This window comes from Pararge aegeria, chromosome 10 (genome assembly GCF_905163445.1).
Source record: "Pararge aegeria chromosome 10, ilParAegt1.1, whole genome shotgun sequence".
Taxonomy (NCBI): Eukaryota; Metazoa; Arthropoda; class Insecta; order Lepidoptera; family Nymphalidae; genus Pararge; species Pararge aegeria.
In genome coordinates this window covers 5,551,651-5,572,902 of record NC_053189.1, presented here as the reverse complement: position 1 = coordinate 5,572,902, position 21,252 = coordinate 5,551,651, and the positions used below count along the sequence as shown (strand labels likewise).

Below are 21,252 nucleotides of genomic sequence, written 5' to 3'. Positions count from 1 at the left end.
GCTGAGTGACTCTGAGCCTTCTTATGAGGTCAGCGACAATGTCTCAGTACACGTAAGTCATAACTTTATTCATTATCATCATTCAAATAAAAAAACTGTTAAGCATTTTTTTTATTAACTTATCGGGTTGCTTAATTGCTAATTGGTATAAATGAATGCAAATAAACAAGTAGTGAATATTGTAACATTACCAATGACAACATCGTTGCAAAATTCTAGTATAATAGAATGACATCAGCCTTTGTACACTGGAGTCTATAGGTACATTACGACATGTTATTGAAATAAAATTTGTTCAAATAAATTGTATTAATAAATCCTTTATAATAATGATACTTATAGTCTCAATATTTACATAAATTATGTATGTATTTTGAGTGTACATTATAGTTTATGTAATTTTATGTAAGTTTGTAATATGTTATACATTTTTTTAATCGGTACCTTTAGTGGTGGTGGAAGAAGGGATTATTACCACTGATAACGCCGCCCTTACACCCCATGCAACTAACATATAAGTTTTGTTACCTGTATTTTAATTGTTTGTAAGAGTTTAATTATTATTATAAATCTTACCTAAACTTCTTATCTTAGGGACTCTCCTTCGCACACCACGTCGACTTTACACCGACTGTTGTGCATTGTTGTGATTTTGTCTGAATGGCGTGGTAGGCTTACCACCAGGTTGGTGGACACAGGGTGTTACTACTTAGGACGTTTTCTTTCCAAGTATTCCACCTAATTGATTCGTCAATCATTTCAAACCATAAAGAAAAACTCTAAAACTCATCGTAGGGCGGCTGGAAGAGCTCGCGATGAAGAAAAACTTTTTTTTTAATCCATATTTTTACTAATTCTTTGTTCAAAAGTTTTTTAGCTAGCATTAGGTAGAAAAATTAAAAAAATGTATAAAAGCTTGAATAGTTTACTGAGTCGCTAATTGATCCAGCCAATTTGCAGTAAAGTGCAAATATTAAACAATATTCCGAAACGAATTTGATTACTATCTGACCCAGACAGAATTCTAAATATTATAATATACGTATGTTACTGTTAAAGCCAGGGGAACGGCAACTGCTGAGATATGCCGGTATTATTATACCAACGTAAGTTTAGTAACTTTCCGAAGTGTGCATTCTTATTTATTTATTTCCAACTTACGACTAGTTTCACAGGAATTTTCCTAATGCACTAGCGTAGATACTGAGGCTGATGATGATGTAGGTAGCTACATACTGAACTTTATCAGTGTAGCAAATGCACCACAAAGTATATATTTATATACTTTTACCACTAATAAATAAACCTTACAGGAGCTCATGTAACACGTATAATACTTATTAAAAATTAACATTCAAGGCCCACTAATACTACGTAGTGCATTTTTATACTCCCTCGGGTATACCCCCTTTAGAGGGGGATTCCCACATAACCTCCGTCCTGCCCAAGGGTCGGAGGTAGCAATAAAGATTATCGAACACGCCAAAAAAAAAACAGGGTTGATATCATAAGTACCTGCATTGGTTGGATGGTTTATGAAAGGAAATAAATAGGGCATATTAAAAACAAAAAGATATTTAAAGAAAATATATTCTTTGAAAGGGAAGCTCGTTTTACCATGACAAGCCGGTCCGACCCTCCGCTTAGTATGTTTCTCATCAAAAACCTATATTTCTTAAGTTAATACCCATTTTAGTTCCTAAAGCTGAAGGTGCTTAAAATGTTGACCGTATGTACCTGGATACCCTGATTGTATTTTATTGATTTACTTAACAGTATCTCACTCAAAATTAACGCGATGTACTTGTACGAGTGATTTAGCTTGTAACTGGTTCGAGACTTGATGAACACAAAAACGTGATGACCAAAGACCTAAAATCAAATGAACTCGAGATATAAAATAGGTTATAACTGTGTATGTTTTTGAGCAGACACGATTGTGTCTTCATAAAATATTATAAGTTATAAATTTAGTATTTAAGTCAATCCTAGCATTTACCAACCCATGCTGGTTAATCTTAGATTTTACTAGCAAAAGCCATAAATTAGCACTATTCGGGTCTTTGCTCTAACATAACATAACGCTCGCAGAACAAACATTTTCTAACTCAACCATTTCTAAGTCTCTAACATTTTTTACCTACATTTAATAAGTGGGTTACTAAAACTAGTTGTAAATGACACGAATTTTTGCTAATACGTATATTCGGAACCAGTCTGTGATCACACGTGTTTCTGGCTCAGAGAAATAAATTAAACACGCTTTGTAAAGTTATCAACATACATATGTCGATGGGTAAGTACCTACATTTTATTACTTTAAAAAAAAAGTATCTTTTGTATTTATTATTCCAAAACCAGCCAACAATTTTAGCAGTATGTAAACACAGAAACGCACTATCCCATATGAATCGTGTTTCATTCCCTGATGGAAAGTAGCATGTTACTCTCCGGCCAAATAACTATCTCTATGCAAAAAAGTACGTCAAAGCGTTGCTCCGTTGCTGCATGGAAGAAGGACAAACTAACATCATATTTATATTTTTCCTAGCTTTTGCAAGCGTCCCTTCGTCCGCGTTTATTACGGTATTTAAAAGATATATATATTTGTGTTTTACGTTGTTTGTTAAGTTATAGCAACGTTTTGCTGAAAAATAAATTATTATTATGATAGACAAACGGTCAGACGCATGGAAAGTGGAAAATAATTTTAGTGTTCACTTTGCTCGATCAACAGTGGTCAAAGATACATACGATATTTATATTTAAAAAATATGAAGTCAGTTATTTAGTTATTAAATAAATAAGAAGAAGCACATTGGTTAGGAGTTTGACTTCACTTTCGGGGGGGGCCGAGTTCTAATCCCAGCAACCACCACAAACACTTCTAAGAAACCTGCGTTTTAAAAAGTCAAAATATCACTTGCTTCGACGGTAAAGGTTTACCTTTACCGTCGAAGCAAGTGATATTTTGACTTTTTAAAACATCGTGAGGAAACCTCCATTTCTGAGAGTCTACAAAGTTCTTTAAGGTTTGTGGAGTCCACCAATCCGCACTGGGCCAGCGTGGGGGACTACGGCCTTAACCCCTTCTCATTGGGGGACGAGACCGTGATCTGTAGTGAGCCGGTAATCGGTTGATGTGATGTTGCTAATGAAATAAATAAATACCTAATTAACTAATTTATCCCAGTAAACATTTTTTTCAAATTAGTCTAATATGTTTATCTTATCTTATCTTATATCTTTAAACGAGCAATTCTTGTATATATAATTGGAATCTCGGAATCGGCTCTAACGATTTTCATGAAATTTAGTAATACAGGGGGTTTCGGGGGCGATAAATCTATCTAGCTAGGATTCATTTTTAGAAAATGTCATTTTATTCGTGTTTTCCGGTAATAACCGATTTGGTGCACACGAAGTTGCACGGGTCAGCTAGTTTTTATGAAATGGCTTCTAACAAAAGCAGGAGGGGATTTATATTGCTTTTATTAGTATTATTAACTACTGGTCCAATTTCAATGCTTTCTGTTTAACATAACGTAGGTATTCTTACTAGGCTGGCTTTGTATGGACTTCGATAATTTTTACAGCTCGACCATATTCCGTTCGCTGAGCAGCTTTACGAAACACTATCTCCACGGTCCACCACGAGCGGGCGATTTTATTACAATGGAACCAATAATAAACAATTTTTACATTTTTTTTAAATAATAATAATCTTTACATATATCTTTGTTGTGTGCGTGTGTATGTCACTGAACTCCTAAACGGCTGGACCGATTTGAATGAATTTTTTGGTATGCGTTTGGGTGGCACCCTGAACGGCTTAAATTCACAAATCAGCCCGACAGATGGCGCTGGGGTCCGCTAGTAATTATATATAATAATATATGTAGAAATAAATTTGGTATCGAATGGATATTTACCTAAAATTAAAATATTTAGTGATAAATACCTAACCTAAATGCAAGAAGCCAGAATAATATCTAATGCAAAAGTGTATTTCCGTCGAACCTTTTATTTAAATGTCGATATGCCTATTTCCATGTCACATTAAAAAATTTTTACTCACAAATAATTTATTTATCACTGGTAAATCTATAGTTGAGTAATAGGGGTGAAACTAAGTAACTAAAAAAAGAGGGTGTGGTTAAAAATATACATTACATACAATATTTGCGTAGGTAACTTGCTAGGTATCATCAAGTAGAAAATAATTGAATCTTAAAATTATTTCTTTAAGTACAGACCTAACGTAGTAAGTAACTTTTTTTTCCTGTCCCCATAAAATGGAAAATCCTCCTACTATACGAGCTAAATCAAAAATTTGAGAGGCACTGCTTATGTGCCTATTTGAATAAAGAAATATTTGACTATTTGACTTGTATAAACTACTACCCAGTATACACCAAACAGTACTTATACATTCTACTTACTAGTAGATTTAAAATACTTTGCTGTAAAACCGACAATGAATGTCCAAATAGGGATCGTATATACCTACCCACCATTACAAATCAATAATCAAAACAAAATAATATGAGTCAGAGTACCTATGTAGGCCGATAATGGCATTCTAAACGCGTCCTGGCGTCCATTAACAAATGTCCCATACAAAATGATAAGAACTCCCTTTTGTTAGTCCACTTTGACCGTTCGAATGAATAATACGCTCATCGCAACGCCTATCACATCTTTTTAGTTTGACTTTTGAAAGAAGAAACAAAGTAAATAATAAAACTTGCGTGTGTTAACGTAATTTATAAGAGAAAAAAAGGATTTCGATATTCAAAAATGTCAAGTGTTTTCGTATACTTTTTGGTGTTGTTGGCGACATCGAATATGGTTTCGAGCAGAATCGTGAACAACAGGAAGTGTCCGGAAGTCAGAGCAGTTCCTCATTTCGATTTAACTCAGGTATTAGAGTACAAACTAATTTTTTAAGAAAAACAAAACTACGGTGACCACATTTTTTCCTGGCGCCCCTTGGAAACACATCTTATTACCTGCACTAAGAATATTACTGCTGTGCAAAAAACTGTACGAAATAAGCTTAGAATTTCACTGCGAGGCAATGCAAAATGGCTGAAAAATTCATCCATATCCCTTCTTACTTATTGTTAAGAACCGCACTAAAATCGGTACAGCCTTTCCAACCCTACTATTTCCAAATGCTAGTGCGAAAGTAATTTTTTTTCGTTTATTTGTTTGTTTGTAGGTTACCCGTGATAGGCTCAACCACATAACCGTTAGTCATACCATTTGCCACATATAGCTTGCATGCTGGAAATTACCATAGGTAGCTTATTATCCCAAAATAACACCACGGTAATGCTTTCAGGAGGTTTAAAAAATGGATTTTCACCCCATGACCCTACTACCATGGGCATGCCACTGCAAATTAAATTTAGTCTACTGCTACTTCTTCTTCTTAGTCGTTACAGACGTGACGGGTCGTGGTCGTCATCTGAGTATTGTGGCTCGCTTTACAATCCTTCGCCACGGTTTCTAACGGTTGCCTTTCTTGCCCATTCATGTAGAGGAGCCTCGATTGTATGTGTGTGTCTACATCATGCTACATCTTTTATAAACAACTAGGAAAGAAAAATAACATACACCAAAAAAATAGCTTTAATAAAGAACGACACCGTTGCCTATTTATTTTGCTCTATGGGGCACGAAAGTGAAGAAGGAAGGTAAATTCTCCCAATTTCAGTAACCATTGCGTTACTGCCAAGGATCACCGATGCGGTATCGACTCCTTACTCAACTTAATCAAAACTTTCCACAAGTTACCTATATACATTATTATGTATTTGAGTAGGTAAAATAAAAGTCACTGTACCTAATTATTGTTATCAGTAATACGTACGTCCGGCGCCTACGCACCGACTGATTTTGAATGACTTTTGTAATAGCATTTAGTGTTGTATTGAGAGTACAAGTAAAATACAATTATATTGTATCCAAAAGCTATCCGCGTTTTTGTCCGTGTACATCTTATAAAAAATAAAGTCCTTTACAAACTTTCATTCTGCGACCCAATGAGTCGCCTCGCCAGCCTGAAGGGTTTCAGCACCAGGTTCGGCGACTTTGAGGGAATGGCTAAATGAATCGATTAACTTTTACGGTTCTTGGACAGCTTAGGTCGTAGCGCGATGAAAACCTATTCGTTCCGCAAGCATTGGGCTATCAAATACAAAAAAAAAACTGGTAACTCAATTTATTTCAGAGATTACGGCGTTCTAATAAAAAAAAAACTAACTCTTCACATATATTATAAGTAGTTTCAGTTTTTCATGCAAAGAAAGACACAATGCACGACGGATGATTAGCGCAGTAGGCAGCGACCCTGCTTTTTGAGTCTTAGGCCGTGGGATCGATTCCTATAACTGGACAAAGTTGAATTGATGAACATGACTTTTTTTCAGTATCTGGGTGCTTATATATATATTATAAGTATTTATGTATATTATTCATTAGTTATCTTAGTACTCATAATAGGCAAAATCTTCGGTAATGTACCCTCTACACACGTTTCGCTCCGAAACCGGAGCATCCTCAGGAGATGTTGACTTTACAATGAATTGTTAACAATTATTTCAAAGCCGAAGATCTGTTTGGTGTGGAGTATAACGATTGAAGAAATTATAAATTACACCATACAGATTCTCATTGTTTTCGCGGAGTATAGCTAAGCTTAATTTTCAAAATATGACATGGATTTCCGCAACGCCTGCTTCTATCAGATACTAGCCTATATTTTTACTCTCCGTTCTTTCATCTAACTTTATGCCAAATATCAAATCGATTGGTTGCTTAGTTAGGGCGTCAAGTTATAACAAAGAAACAAACAAACACACTGTCGCATTTATAATATAAGTATGGATAAGGTGCACGCCAGTGACTCTCATAGTTTAACTTATTATCTACCGCCGCTTATCCAACCTGCAAAGGCTTATAGCAAAAGTCAAAGCGACTTAGCGTATCGGTACGATGCCCTGTGAAAGCCAATTAGGCCTATTGGAGTATGTTCACCTTCCGTATGTTGTGTCGTAAATAATAGATAAGGTTAATGACCCAGAGAGGGGTTCAAGAGCGAGTTGGACTTAGGGTTCAATAGAAAAGTGCCACATAGTACTAAGCATTGATTTGTGGTTTCGGGCTTTCGGTATCCCTTTTGGGGAGGACTGAGTTCAACACCCGACTCACATTTATTACTTTTCGGACTGTTGAGGGTTTTTAATATAAAGCAATTAAAATATCACTTTCTTTAACGGTGTAGGAAAGCAGCGTGAGGAAACCTGAACACCTGAGTTTTCATTTGTTTAGTCGCGAGGGTTCAGTGACGGCGAAGGTAATGGAGCTGGCTGAAATCCAGTGCTGCACGCTTTGGTATGCAGCTATACTGAGCCAGCTCCTTCGTCACACATTTTTTTTTATTCTTTAACAATTTATGATACAAATGTAACATTTTACACAAAAGTGTGACAATAAAGACGATTTTTCTTCCTTTTTCTTTCTTTCTTTCATAGTGTTCTGGAAGGTGTGAAATCTACTAATCAAACCTTGGCCTATGAGGTGGACTACAGCCTAAATCCTTCTCATTCTGAGAAGACGTTTCTCCAGTGTCCTCTCTCCAAACACAAAAATGGTTTCTACCTATGTGCTTTATGTCATAGACATAAAGCACCCCACCGAAGTAACTCAAACTGGTTTCATTTATGGCAATATATATGCGAAGATGATTTATGCCCGATTTCACTTAACCTTAGCATGGCCTTAATGGAGCGCCTAAGGAGATTCCTAGGTATACATTAACCTTCACCAATAGTAAACACCTAGGAGTTGGCGAAACGGTTTTTCCTATCTCTGCATCTACGTCGTGTTCCACATTGCTGAGGGTCGTGAATCCTTACATTTACAACCTTTTGGACGATGGCACGCCATTTGACTCGGCTTTAATGTTGGTGTCGAGAGTAGTGCGGACTTGATCCGAACGGGCTACGTCCTCGAGGTCTCTTTCCTCTAACATCGTCAGTAACCACTATCTTTTTAAGAATGTCTCCATCTCTTCTGCCAATGTGATTGAAGTATTCGAGAATCCTCTGAAAACAGCCGGTTGATAGCCTTCTCGTAATTTTAGGCTGTCTCAATATAAGTTATAAATAAATAAATATACTACGACAATACACACATCGCCATCTAGCCCCAGAGTATTGTTGTGGGTACTAAGATGACTGATGAATATTTTTATGAATAACGTACATAAATACTTAGAATACACATATAAACACCCAGACACTGAAAAACATTCATGCTCATCACACAAAAATTTTCCAGTAGTGGGAATCGAACCCACGGCCTTGGGCTCAGAAAGCAGGGCCGTCAAAATATCGATGTTATATCTGTCCTGTGTGCCGTCCACGGGTTTCGCATCATTCTCCTCCAGCACCACATCTCGAAAGCGTCTATACGTTGTCTATCGGCTGCTTTTATGGTCCATGTCTCGGCTACATTCGTAAATATATACGTCTTGATTAGTGAAAACGGGCATAAGAGAGAGCCTAAATGTAGTAAATTTTAAAGCCCCAATATTGTAACTAATTTAAAAAAAAAACAACAGGACGTTTCTCTTTTTGTAATTTGTAGGCCTCTAAATCAGTTGAATATTTGAAACACGTCTTAATTAACTATACTTGCTCAAAAAACCGGTTAGGTTCTCCAAGTATTCTAGAACGATGTTCATGATATAAAATATTAAGAGTCCCACTCACAAAAAAATTATTTTGCTTCTGGCATTTTTGGTAGGTAGGTAAACTTCCTGTAGACCTTGCAGCACGAGGGACTGATGAGATAATGAGCGAAGGGAAGCGAAATAGCAAATATTGCATAAGCTTCATATATATTAATTGTGCTCTTACTGCCAACTTCAGTGTACCCGACAAAACACAAATTGCGGCGTCTATAAATGACTGAAAGAAATACTCCTTTATACTACACAAAAGTGTTGAAGCGGTGATAACGCAGTGGGTAGGAGCTAGACTTCACTTTCGGCGGGCCGAGTTCGAATCCCAGCAAACACCTCTAACTTTTCTACGTTATGTGCTTTTTTAGTAATTAAAATATCCTTTGCTTCGACAGTGAAGAAAAACATCGTAAGAAACCTGCACGCATGAGTTCTACATAATGTTTTAAAAGCTATGTGAAGTCCACCAATCCGCACTGGGCCAGCGTAATGGACTACGGCCCCCTTCTCATTGCGGGAGGCGACCCGTGCCCTATAGTGGGCCGATTATGGCTCGATATGATGTATACAAAAAAAAAGTAGGTAGAGATATAAACATACTAATAGATTATAATTTGGTGGCTTACGTTAATATTTTAAGAGATCAGAACAGAACAGATATTAGTAATAGAGGTTTTTGTATCCAATCCCGTGCACGGTATGTCCTTGGACGAAGTTTGACACAAAAAAACATGCCTTTTCTACCGTCAGCAGCACTGCTGCTGTGTTCCAGTCCAAAGAGCGTGATTGGTGATAAAATTACAAGCACATGAGGTTTAACAGGTTAACACCTACGTCTCAGGATGATAGAAACAGGGCGGCAATATGTAGGATGGTTTCCTTGCATACTCTGAGAATTTTTGCTTTGTTTAAAGGCGAAGGTATTTCATATATTTAATGTATGGAGGGTCATTTACTTGGTCCGTCAATTATGACTAAAAGGAATAAAAATGTAGAATTTCAGTGATGAACGAACACGGGTTTCTGTGATTGTTTGCTTTACTTGTTGCGTTGCTTTACTAAGTAGGTTTGACGGCTCAATTTTAAACAATGGCCTAATATTATGTCCAGTCGTAGGCGAATGAACCAATTAGGAAGCTCTTTTTGTTGAATGTATCTTCAAAATTATATAAAAACGGAACCCACTATATAAAATGTATGATAGTAAATCCTCTTTTAATTTATAACATTTTTATTTTATGACCATCTCCGTTTTATAGCTGAACTTTATCAGAATATTTCAAAACATTTAGACTTTGCCTACTCATTATGTAGCGATTTAGTAGAGTTATTGGCGCCATAAATTGTTGTGATCGACGTATCAAAATCTATTTTATAGTCTTCGGGCCTTCCTGCCACCGCATAAAGCAGTATTATTTTAAAATGACAGATTTATATGACATACCGTTACCAAAAAAGGATTTTAATTGATTCCGAAATAATAGCGTAGACTATGTTTAAATAATACTGCTCTACGCGATGAAAGTAAGCCCCTAGTTTGCAATTTGTCATTTGCAAGGATATCATTTAAATAAATTATTAGCCGTAGGGATTTGTTTTCTTATTAGGTTAGTACGAGCTATAGAGAGGATTGAGTTTCCCTGAAGGACAGAATTAGAAACGAAGGTATCCGCAGAACCAAACTCACTTATTTTTTTATAGCCCAAACCATAAGCAAATTAAAGTTGCAATGAGCCGTCCACGCTTGTCGTAGGTGCGATGGCCGACGGATCAGGAAAGACGAAGGATCGAGATCGCGAACAAGCAAGCGTACTTAGTATGGGTCGCCCTCCGGCACGGTGGACCAACGACATGATGGTAAATAGTTAGAAGTGTTATACGTTACCACCGTACCTATCGAATTCAATCAATTAACATTTCTCTCCGACGTCACCCTACAATACATATTCCTCGAACAAACATTTTTGTATAAACATTAATAATAAACTAAAAATTACACATTCAAATAATTACAATGTAACAAATAAACTGAAGAAGATGATGCTGAGTCTTCCAAATTATCAAGATACCGAAAATATAATTCATTCATTAAGGTAAATTTACTAAATATGTATCATATTTTATTGAATATTAATAATTGAATAAATAAAAATATGGTAGAGACACACATACACCCACACACGCACACACTCACCCACACACATGCACGCACACACACACACACGCACGCTTGCACAAACACATGCACACACACTTATACACATAATTAATTGTATGTTGATATTTTAAACTTCCAAATATGTTTTCTCTATGTTTTTTTTTTACATATGGAAAGACACTGACACCGGATATCCTCGTTTGGGGGTCCATGGTAATTTAAGAAAAAACATAAAAATAAAAACTGTTATTATTATTATTAATTTATAAGCGTTGATAGACCGAGTTCGAATCCCAGGACGCACCTCTAAGTTTTGTAATTTATGTGCGTTTTAAGTAATTCAAATATTACTCACAATAACGGTGCAGGAAAACACCGCGAGGAAACCGGCATGCATGAGAGTTCTCCATAATATTCTTAAAACCGAACTGGGCCAGCGTGGTGGGCTACGGCCTATACCGTTCTCACTGGGGGGGGAGACCCGTGCCCAGTAGTGGGCCTGTAATGGGGTATGATATAGAGCATGTTTGTGTCAGATCTCGTCCAGGAAAGAACTATCGCCATGCTTATGTATGACGCTAAGCTAAGCTACTTCATATATATTTTTTATATTACAATAATGAAACAAAAGAAAATAAAAATAATAAGTATTAGTTATCTGAATCATCCGGCTCCGCTTTCATCTCTCACAAGATAGAAAAATGAATTTTAAAATGTAAAATGTTAATTATATTGTTAATATTGGAAAAGAGCAACTGCTGAGTTTTTTGCCGGCTTCTTCTCGGTAGAATCTGCCTTCCGAACTGGTGGTAGAGTCACTACACACAGACAGACTTGACGTTTCAAAAGTGCTAATATTCGGCCTACTTGAAATAAATGAATTTTGAATTTTGAATTTTGAATCCTGCAAATCGTGATGCACCAATGTACATTGTGAGTGTACAGTACGAGCTGAGTCTTTGAAGTAGTCGACGCCCGCCTTTCCGCATGCATCCAATCCGATTTCAAAGCGCGAACTAACTATAGCAACGTAACACTTAACAATTCTTTCATCTTACATGTTAAAAAAATAAATAAATATACTAGGACAATACACACTGAATATTTGTTTATGAATAGTATACATAAATACTTATAATATATAGATAAACTCCCAGACACTGAAAAACATTCATGTGCATCACACAAGTATATACTTACTCATTTATTGTATGTTAAAGTATTTAATTATGTAAGTGTTGTTATTTTATATATTAGTTTATTTTTATATTTATTTATTTATTATATTATTTACTTTTTATCTATTTGTGTACACTAGTTTATGTATTAGCATGTAGTTATTTGCATGTATGTATTTTAATATTTGTACCACCAGCAGTCTATTCTCCTCTTCTTTTTTTTTTCCTAATTCTAAGGTTGCCTGGCAGAGATCGCTATTAAGCGATAAGGCCGCCTTTTGTATTACTACTTCTTTCGATGTTTCTGTTTTTGTTATATTTTAAATATGTGAATGTTGTGGTATACAAATAAAGAGTTTAATAATAATAACAAGTATTGTCCAGTTGTGGGAATCGAACCCACGGCCTTGGACTCAGAAAGCAGGGTCGCTGCCCAATCGGCCGTCAAATGGCATGACATGTTATAAGCTTACAAGAAGTTACAAGTGACAACTATAATTTAATTTTCGCAATAGCCAGACAGATTACTTTAATCCTTTATTAGAAAGTGAAATGATATTGTAACTTAAAAGGATTACATTTAATCTCTTAATAATTCATACTACGAGCAAAATAAAACACTTTTGCTCAGCAATAGGTTGTATAAATGTTAAATAACGTATGCAAATGAATGCATTGAAACGTCGGCTTAAGACAGTCTAGTTCTAGCTTTGCATTGTTACATTGAATTTAAAATAAAAACTTGTTTTGGAACACCTACTAATACCTGTTTGTATTGTCTGATGATATTTGTCTAATGAGATATGTCTTCGGCTAAAGCATAATACCCACCGCCTCGATAAACTTAGTGTCACTACCTAACGTATCCTAATACTCCCGCCGGTGCGATGTCGCGTAAAAACCGCAGGGTGATTACATATCTCGCGACAGGTTTGCAGCAGGCGTATATCTTGCAATCACTGCTGTCAAACGTCACTTTTGTTTATTTATTGTATAGAAAAGTGACGTTTGACAGCAGTGATTGCAAGATTTACGCCTGCCGCGAGATTCGTAATCACCCTGCCGATTAGGGGTATCACTACCATATTCCCTAACAGGTTAGCCCGCTATAATCTTAGACATCAACATTTACCACCAGGTGAGATTGCAGTCAAGGGCTAACTTGTAATGGTAAAGAAAATAAAAATAAACATTGTTCTTACAATAGAAATGGTTTATTCTGTCAACTCAGACATCCGCCTAGTCACTAATTATTCAAGAATTAGTGACTGACAGGTTTCAAGTTTCCAGTAACCCGAATTCCGCAAAGCTTAGTCCCTGATATGTCTGAAATCTGGATAGACATCCTTTTTGTTGATGTAACATAAACAGCAATATTTTTACAGTGTGATATAGCTTGTTTTATTTCAACAGGCGTTTAATGCTTTTTACGTTTTAGGTTTAGTACGTTGTTATAATATTTAGGTAAGCTTTCGTTCACAAAAGTGCTAACAGGACCCTAAATTACTAAACCTTGGGTGTCCATTTGTCCGTCTGTCCATCTTTGTCTTTGAGCGTATATCTCATGCCTCGTAATAGGTAAAGAGAGAAACAAGGTTGAAAATAATACGGTGGTCACCATACCATAACATAAGTATGTGTTTTTGGTGTAGTAAGCTCGATTTTAATAACTCTACATAGTTGTTACAACATCTTTGCAACACTACATAGTAACAAGTATGGAACTCCTACTTGCACTCAGCCGTTTTTATATGAATTCGAATCTGCGAGTTTTATCTTTTAACATTCAGTCAATTTTCTACAAAACTATATCCAAACAATTTTTTTCTTCTCTTTGCAGATGCTTGGAGACTGGTTCGTGGTAGAGTACTATGCTAGCGAAGAAGAAGCGCTGTCCTATAGCTGCATGAGAGCTGTATTTACACAAGATGACCACGTTCAGGGAGAAGGTAGACAATCATCATTACATCAATCGATAGACATCCACTGCTGGACATATGTCTTGTAGGGAGTTCCAAATTCCATGGTTTTGTGCCGCTTGTGTCTAGCGGCACACTGTCCACCTCGTTGGGAGTCAACCAACGCTGCGCTTGCCAGTGCGTGGCTGCCATTCCAGCACCTTGGGAACCAACGTCCGTCCTTTCTCCGAGCTATGTGCTCCGTACATTGCCACTTCAGCTTCACCACTTGTCGAGCTACGTAGGTAATTCTGGTTCATCTACGGATCTCCTCATTTCTGATTTGATCACGTAGAGATACGCTACCGCCCGCTGAGTCAGTCACTTTTGTTAATGGTCGTTAACGTCTACAGTTATCTTATGACCTTTCCACCCTTTTTTTAAATAATAATTGCCGGACCAAGGGTATGTTGACACACCTGATAGTAAGAGGAAAACCATCATTGTGTGAAGGCCATCATGAGGTTCCAGCCGCGAACTAACTTTTAGTGGAATAAAACTAAAATCTTACAATTCTATCAGATGGCACCATCGAATGGACACCCGGAGTGACTATGAACTTCACCTACCGTTTTGCTGACGACCCATTGGATGAGAATCTATTGGGAAATATCACCTGGAAAGTAGATATGAAAGAGCCGGCTCATTGGACACATTCCGAAATCACTTGTAAGTACATATCAATGTTTCTTTAAAGTAAATAAGTACTAGTACAAGCACAACTGCAATCACACCTTGCGAATAAATTGTACAGATGTGATAATAATGTATGAAAAAACTCTAAAAACTCAAATTTATTCTCCAGATATTTAATAAACTACTGCAGCATGCCTGATAGCATAGATAGAAGACAAATTCCATGAAAAGGGATAAAATTAATGTTTCCAGCTGCTCAAGCACGGCAACAGGGAATAGGAGAAGTCAATCCCCGTTTATAATAACGCGTATCTTGGATATTTATGCACACTTGTGCGCCAATGGAGTGTTAATAAGGCTGTAGGCTCTGAGAAGATATAGTTTTAGCCATTCCGCGGAGAGAAAATTGTCCCCTGCAGGGCTATAGGTGACAAAAATGATATCCCCCATGCAATGGAATATCATCGGGGGATATTATTTTTGTCTCCTATATGAATATAAAATATTTTTTTTATTTTATTTTATTTATTAAGGCCCAAACAGTATACTTAATACTTAAAATGAGTACAAAGAAAATAACACATACACCAATTAAGTAGCCGCTAATAAATCTAACGAATACATTAAAATTGACAGCAAACTTATAACTTAATTATGAAACTTTAGAATATGGGCTCGAGAGAAAAAAACACATATTATTGACAGATAATATAAATAAGGCAAGACCCTTATTAACAATATCCATCAAAGTGGATATAAGTAGTACATAAGTAGTACTTTTACGTAGAACAATTAGAAGTTAGAATTTAGAATAAAGATGTTTTTTTAACTGAGCAAGAGTAAGATTAACATAATATATATAAATATATAACAAACATAATATATATAAGTAGATTTTAACACACAGTTTAAAAAAAATATATAAAGAAGCTTATTTAGTAAAATAATATCCCCTGATGATATCCCCTTACATGGGATCAAAGATTTAGCAGATGGATACGTTGTCCACCTGCTAAAGCATGGGGACATGGAATCAGAGAAGTTTACACTCCTTTATTATATTATTGGATATTATTTCTTCTTGTGCGCAAATTCTCTGTGAGTTTATAAAGCTGTTGGAGAATTTATTATATTTTCCCCGGGGACATAGTGTCTCCTGCCCATGCTAGCCATGCTGCCGATTTCAAATATCGGCCTTAAAGGCCCATATCTTAGGTATTATATTTATCTTTTATTATTCTTATATTTTAAATTTATTAAGGTTATTATAGTGATTGTTATATTAAAGAGCGATGTTAAGATTTATAGTGGATATTAATAAAAAACCTAATGCATCCTAACCTCCCATAATTGTTAGCAAATAAAAATTCAGTTTAATTAAACGTTTCCCCTTTTGTATAATTACGAAGCAGGATTTTTTTGTATAACTGTATTAGCATACAAATAATACAATTTCAATGCATTTGTATGCACAAATGGTATTCGATTAATAAAGAGGCAGAGTTAATTGCGTTAGGTGCGCCGTTTTAACGAAACTATGAGGAAATGAGGATATAATGTGAGTTTCTTTAAATGTTTTAGATTTCTGCGATTTCACAATCAAATAATTAATACCAATTACCAATAACTATGTTATTGAATGTTGCCAAAGCCAGGTGTGCTCGGTCATATTCTGCCACACCCTAGTATTGTTAAAACATGAGCACTCGAAATTGTACACGAGTGTGTTATATATAAACAGCCTGTTCGTCTAGTGGCCAGCATATACTTATTCGACTAAACACAGGGCTCCCGGGATGATAGAAAATTGACTTGGTTAGTTAATCGTTGAAGCCTACTAACATTTATACAGATGGTGGGTATATCCTCTAAAACACTATCTCCTATGTGAAAAGAGGCGTGTGATCAGCTGTGAGTTAAAAGGCTGGTTGTCGATAAAGGTTAGCTAGGCATATCGTATTTCACAATGAAATAGGTATATTTACAAGACCCTACATGATATAGGTTTTTTCGTCCAAAGTCCGCCTGTGTTATAATACTAAATGCTTCAAACATTTCTTGTAGCTAGTGGTGAAATATGGTTACCAAGTAATAATAGACGACATGGAAAATACCCTATTCCCGACATGGAAAATACCCCATTCCAATGGAATTCTAATAACTGCATTTCCTAGTTGAACATACAACTTTTCCTATCGACTGTGAGGAATAAGATAAAAAAACGCTTCAAAGTATTTCTAAAAATTATTGACTGACAATTTTTATTTAATTTTACGTTTTACGAGAGTTATCTTTCTTTTGAAATGTAATGATTAGAGATTGTCTGTATTTTAATGAATTCCGGCGTTAAATTTGACATAATTGTTTTCCAACCTTTTTTATTACGTATTCAGTATTCACTCTTTACATAAATTTTTAGTGCAAGGTTTCTGTTTCCCTAAGACGTAGGTCATCCCTAAACAAGGTCTTCCCAACCTGGGCACCGAGGCGCTCGGGTACGCACAGGGAAAATACAGAGGTTCATCGCAAGGCGCACCTTCTGTACCTACTTCAAAAAATCAATAAAAATAGTTTTTCGATAGTTTTTGAGCAGCGGCTTGTCCAAAACTTTGAAAAATTGTGGGAAGATCATCAAGCCTAACCATCCTATTGATAGTGTAGTTTTATTTTTCTTAATTCTTTGTTAAAGCTTATTATTTACTAGCTTTTGTAAACGCAGACGATGTCGCGTGCGGTTCAAAATTGGATCTAAAGCTCGTTAACAATTTTTAATCTTTCCAAGGGATTTATTTTATGTATCGGTATACAAAGTACATGTCCTTTTCCATAGCATAGGTGACATGCATAACAAAATTCAAAGCTGTCTGCCCGCGGCTTAGCTCGTTATCAATTTTTAATTTTTCCTCGGAAATTACTTAAGGAATCGGGATAAAAGGTAGTCTATGTTCTTTTCCATATCAAAGGCTACATGCATGCCAAATTTCATCCAATTCTGTGCAGCCATTTTTGCGTGATTGAGTAACAAACATCCACACTTTCACATTTATAATATTTGTAGGATTACGGTTTCATTAGTTTAACAATGAAGGTATTGCATGCCTCATAAGCGAAGCGTTGAGGTGGATATTACTGTCAGTTTACGCACACTGAGTGATTCTCCAACTTAAAATGTTACTTTTTTGATTCTTTATTGCTTTTATATGAGAATAAATATATTCAAATTTTAAGAAAAAACACTATTTTTAACACTCATGATATTTTTAAATCTCTTTTTATTATTTAACTAATTAAAAAATTGTTTAAAAAAGTTCTGTCTTGGACGTTCGTGTATGTGCGGATCCCGTATCTTGTGGTCACGATAACGAGTGAAATACTTCACTTATCGAGTTGGTTTTTTTTATAGGCTTCAGTATTTTGAGGAAAAGAAGCCCTTACTTTTCACTGTATAAATAGATCTAGTTTAATTATTATTTAAAAATAATCTCAATTTATTGTAATGAATGAGATTATGAGGCGTGCACTTTGGATTTTCCAACTATTTTATTATTTGCGTACTTAACTAAAAAGTACTTATCTATTTTAACTTGCTAGATTAGGGCGCGGGCCGGGCAGCGTGACAAATGTATTTACTTGTTAGTGCGCGACTGGCTTGGGAAACGGGAATCCCTGCCCTACACCGTTAACCTGAAAAAATTGGGCTGATTAAAATGCTCAACAAACTAAGAGGTATATTATTGGTATTGAAATCGTCCTCCCAAAATCCCTTTCGAAGTCTTAACCACTACTTAGTAGCCCTAGGCTATCACCACTTCAAGTAGGTACTTAAGGATACAATTTTTTTAGATGACGGGATATACAACACATACGTCCTTGACACGGAGTACATGACCTGGATGCTGTTGCTACATTGTGCTGAACAGAGGGAGGGGGCCAGGTATCTTAGTGCCTTCGTGCTCTCCCGGACCACTTCTCTACCCAAAAATGTGATGGCATATTTGAGGGATAAACTACCGAGGTAAAGCCAACATCTTTGTATTCCCGATATCTTATGTAATCTTCTATGTTTCAAATACCATTTCTGTCCAGTTGTAAAGAGCTTGTTTGCTTTAAGTATAATTTTAACATTCCCGTCTGGTATGAAAATTAAGCTTAATTTGCCATACTCCGCGAAAGGCAGGAGAATCTGTAAGGTGTTACTCTTAACAATTGTTAATTGTCAAGTCTACATCTCCTGAGGCTGCTCCGGTTTCGGAGCGAAACGTGCGTAGAGGGTAGGTAGGTACAGTGATGAAGATGTGGAGTTCATAATATATCATGGAAATCCGCAAAGTAACGCATGCTTCTATCAAACATTTCAATTTCAGTCTAGTTCCAATCACAATATGTTTATATTAAATGAATGAATGAACACTTTTAATGAATGAGTACACCAAAGAAAAAAGTAGTTACAGAGATATAACAACATTCAAAACATAGAACAAAAGGGTAAAATATTAACAAAAGTCAATGTGGAAATTTGTTGTAACTTCTTTAAAATAGACCTATGAAAGGCATTTTTGATGGGACACACCATTTTTTTCCATATCATCATTATCATATCAACTCATTATTGGCCCACTACAGATCAGGCTCAGGTCTCCTTCCACAATGAGAAGGTTTTAGGCCGTAGTTCACCGAGCTGGCAAAATGCGGATCGATAGATTTCAAACGCCCTTGAGAACGTTATGGAGAACGGAAACTGGAAAGCAGGTTTTCTCACAATGTTTTCCTTCACCTATACGGCAAGTGGTATTAAATTACTTAATTACGCCATAACGCAAATAATTTCGAAAAGTTAGAGGTGAAGAGTTAGAGGTACCGGGGATAGAACTCGGTCCACGAAAGAGAAAGAGGGAAAAAACGAAAAGGAAGCCGAAGTCACACCCGCAGGCTATAACCAAACCGATAATAATCATAAATCAATTATCTTCTCTCCAGGTACGACGTAGACATCAAATACGTATTCCAGATACCCCACAGCAACTGTTCAGACAAACCAGCCAAGGCAGACTACTCTCCCATACTGGTGGAAGTGGGTAGTAAGGTGCCGCGAAAACCAGGCGTCTCATACAATATCGGCTTTGGGCATTGAGTAACATGTAAAATAAAAGCGTGTTAAAAATGTGTTCTTACATAGATAATATTAAACTTTTTTTACTATTGTTTTGTCTTTTTCTTATTTATATTTTTTTTTTCTCTAGTACCAGTTAATCGTCTTCAATTACCAGGTGAGATTGCATTCCCCTTGAATGCAATCTATGTGATGATGATCTAAGACATAGCGGGCTAACCTGAAAGGCTAGCCCAGCTAAAAAGTACAACAGCTTATCGAATCTTACGCACCGAAACATTAAATCGCTAATTAAAGATTTTAAGCTAAGATTATGGTGGTCGACTGGGTCGAAATATAGACAAATACAAAATATTATCGTGGTATGTACCCGTTGAACTATATTTAAGAAATATTAAATCGCTAGCCGGCACGTATTCGGTAGGTACCACCCGTACCCAAACTAAAACTTTGAAACTTGAACTTAAAACATAAAAAGGTTTGAAACTACTACGGCGATGTGTTTAAGATACAGTAAAATATTAGGAACTTCCCAAGTAGTTTTAAGAAGAACCGATGGACACTCGGCGCCAGGGTTAACTGCGACGTGATATACGCATAGTAGACCCCAACTAGGCGAATGGATGGCATCAAACGAGCTGTACGTAGCCACTGTCGAAAGCGGCATATATTTTAAATTTGGGAACACTACAAAAGAGTTATGACCAGCAGTCATTCATCGGAATCTAACAAAATTTCTGTCTTTCTTCTTCGTGATGGACCTACTCCTCTCGCTTTTGTCTGCATGGCATGTTTAGAATGTTCAAATCATTAAGTACATCGTAAAAAATTGGATGTTTCTATTAAAAATTCTCAGTAGGTACAAACCTAGGGATAAGACATTGGCGGTGTCTACTCTCGTGCTTCGGAGAGCATCTCAAGCGTAAAGCGTGGTTCTATAATTCTCTTCTCTTAGAGAGGAAATCTGGGTCTAGCATTGAAACGTTTATAGGTTGGCTGGTTCCTAAAAACCAAGGTGATTCCGAAACCACCGACTGGCACATTATATTATTAATTTGTAGTAGTAGTAGTTTCCTATTATGGTAAAACCTGAGTACACCACATCGTTACGCAACTGAATGATTCCCAGAACTGATAGGGCATGTATATACAATATACATATTCCACGGTATGATTAGTATGCCGGAGCTGTTTGTCTGTCCGTAGCAAAATAAGTAGGCACACAACTCAGCGCACACGTACACGATGACATTCAAACTTGACCGTGTCCAAAACAACAATATATCCGATATAAATTAACGACCATCACAAGTTAAACAACAATTGTTACTTATATTATGTAAAATTGGAATTTTCACAACGCGCTGAAGGAGAAGTCATAGATTAGTCATAAATCGAACGGATACTACAGTCCTTTCCCGTTTACAAAAGGCGGTTTATGTGGTGCTATACCAACT

General features: G+C 36.2%; 1 protein-coding gene across 1 annotated transcript; it reads left to right on the top strand.

Moving 5' to 3' along the window:
• The first annotated feature begins 4,640 nt into the window (after positions 1–4,640).
• Positions 4,641–19,852, top strand: LOC120627131 (lopap). The gene is made up of 5 exons (XM_039894987.1): positions 4,641–4,923; positions 13,932–14,040; positions 14,572–14,718; positions 18,529–18,700; positions 19,663–19,852. Exons 1-5 carry the CDS (start codon positions 4,801–4,803, stop codon positions 19,814–19,816), a joined length of 705 nt encoding a protein of 234 aa, XP_039750921.1. The 5' UTR covers positions 4,641–4,800; the 3' UTR covers positions 19,817–19,852.
• The last annotated feature ends 1,400 nt before the right edge of the window (positions 19,853–21,252 follow it).

Bases quoted from the DNA above. Each gene is read 5' to 3' on its own strand.
- LOC120627131 (XM_039894987.1), top strand. From the start codon at position 4,801: ATGTCAAGTGTTTTCGTATACTTTTTGGTGTTGTTGGCGACATCGAAT. The intron at 4,924-13,931 runs GTATTAGAGTAC...TTCTCTTTGCAG, and splicing joins CTCATTTCGATTTAACTCAG to ATGCTTGGAGACTGGTTCGT. The intron at 14,719-18,528 runs GTAAGTACATAT...CAATTTTTTTAG, and splicing joins GACACATTCCGAAATCACTT to ATGACGGGATATACAACACA.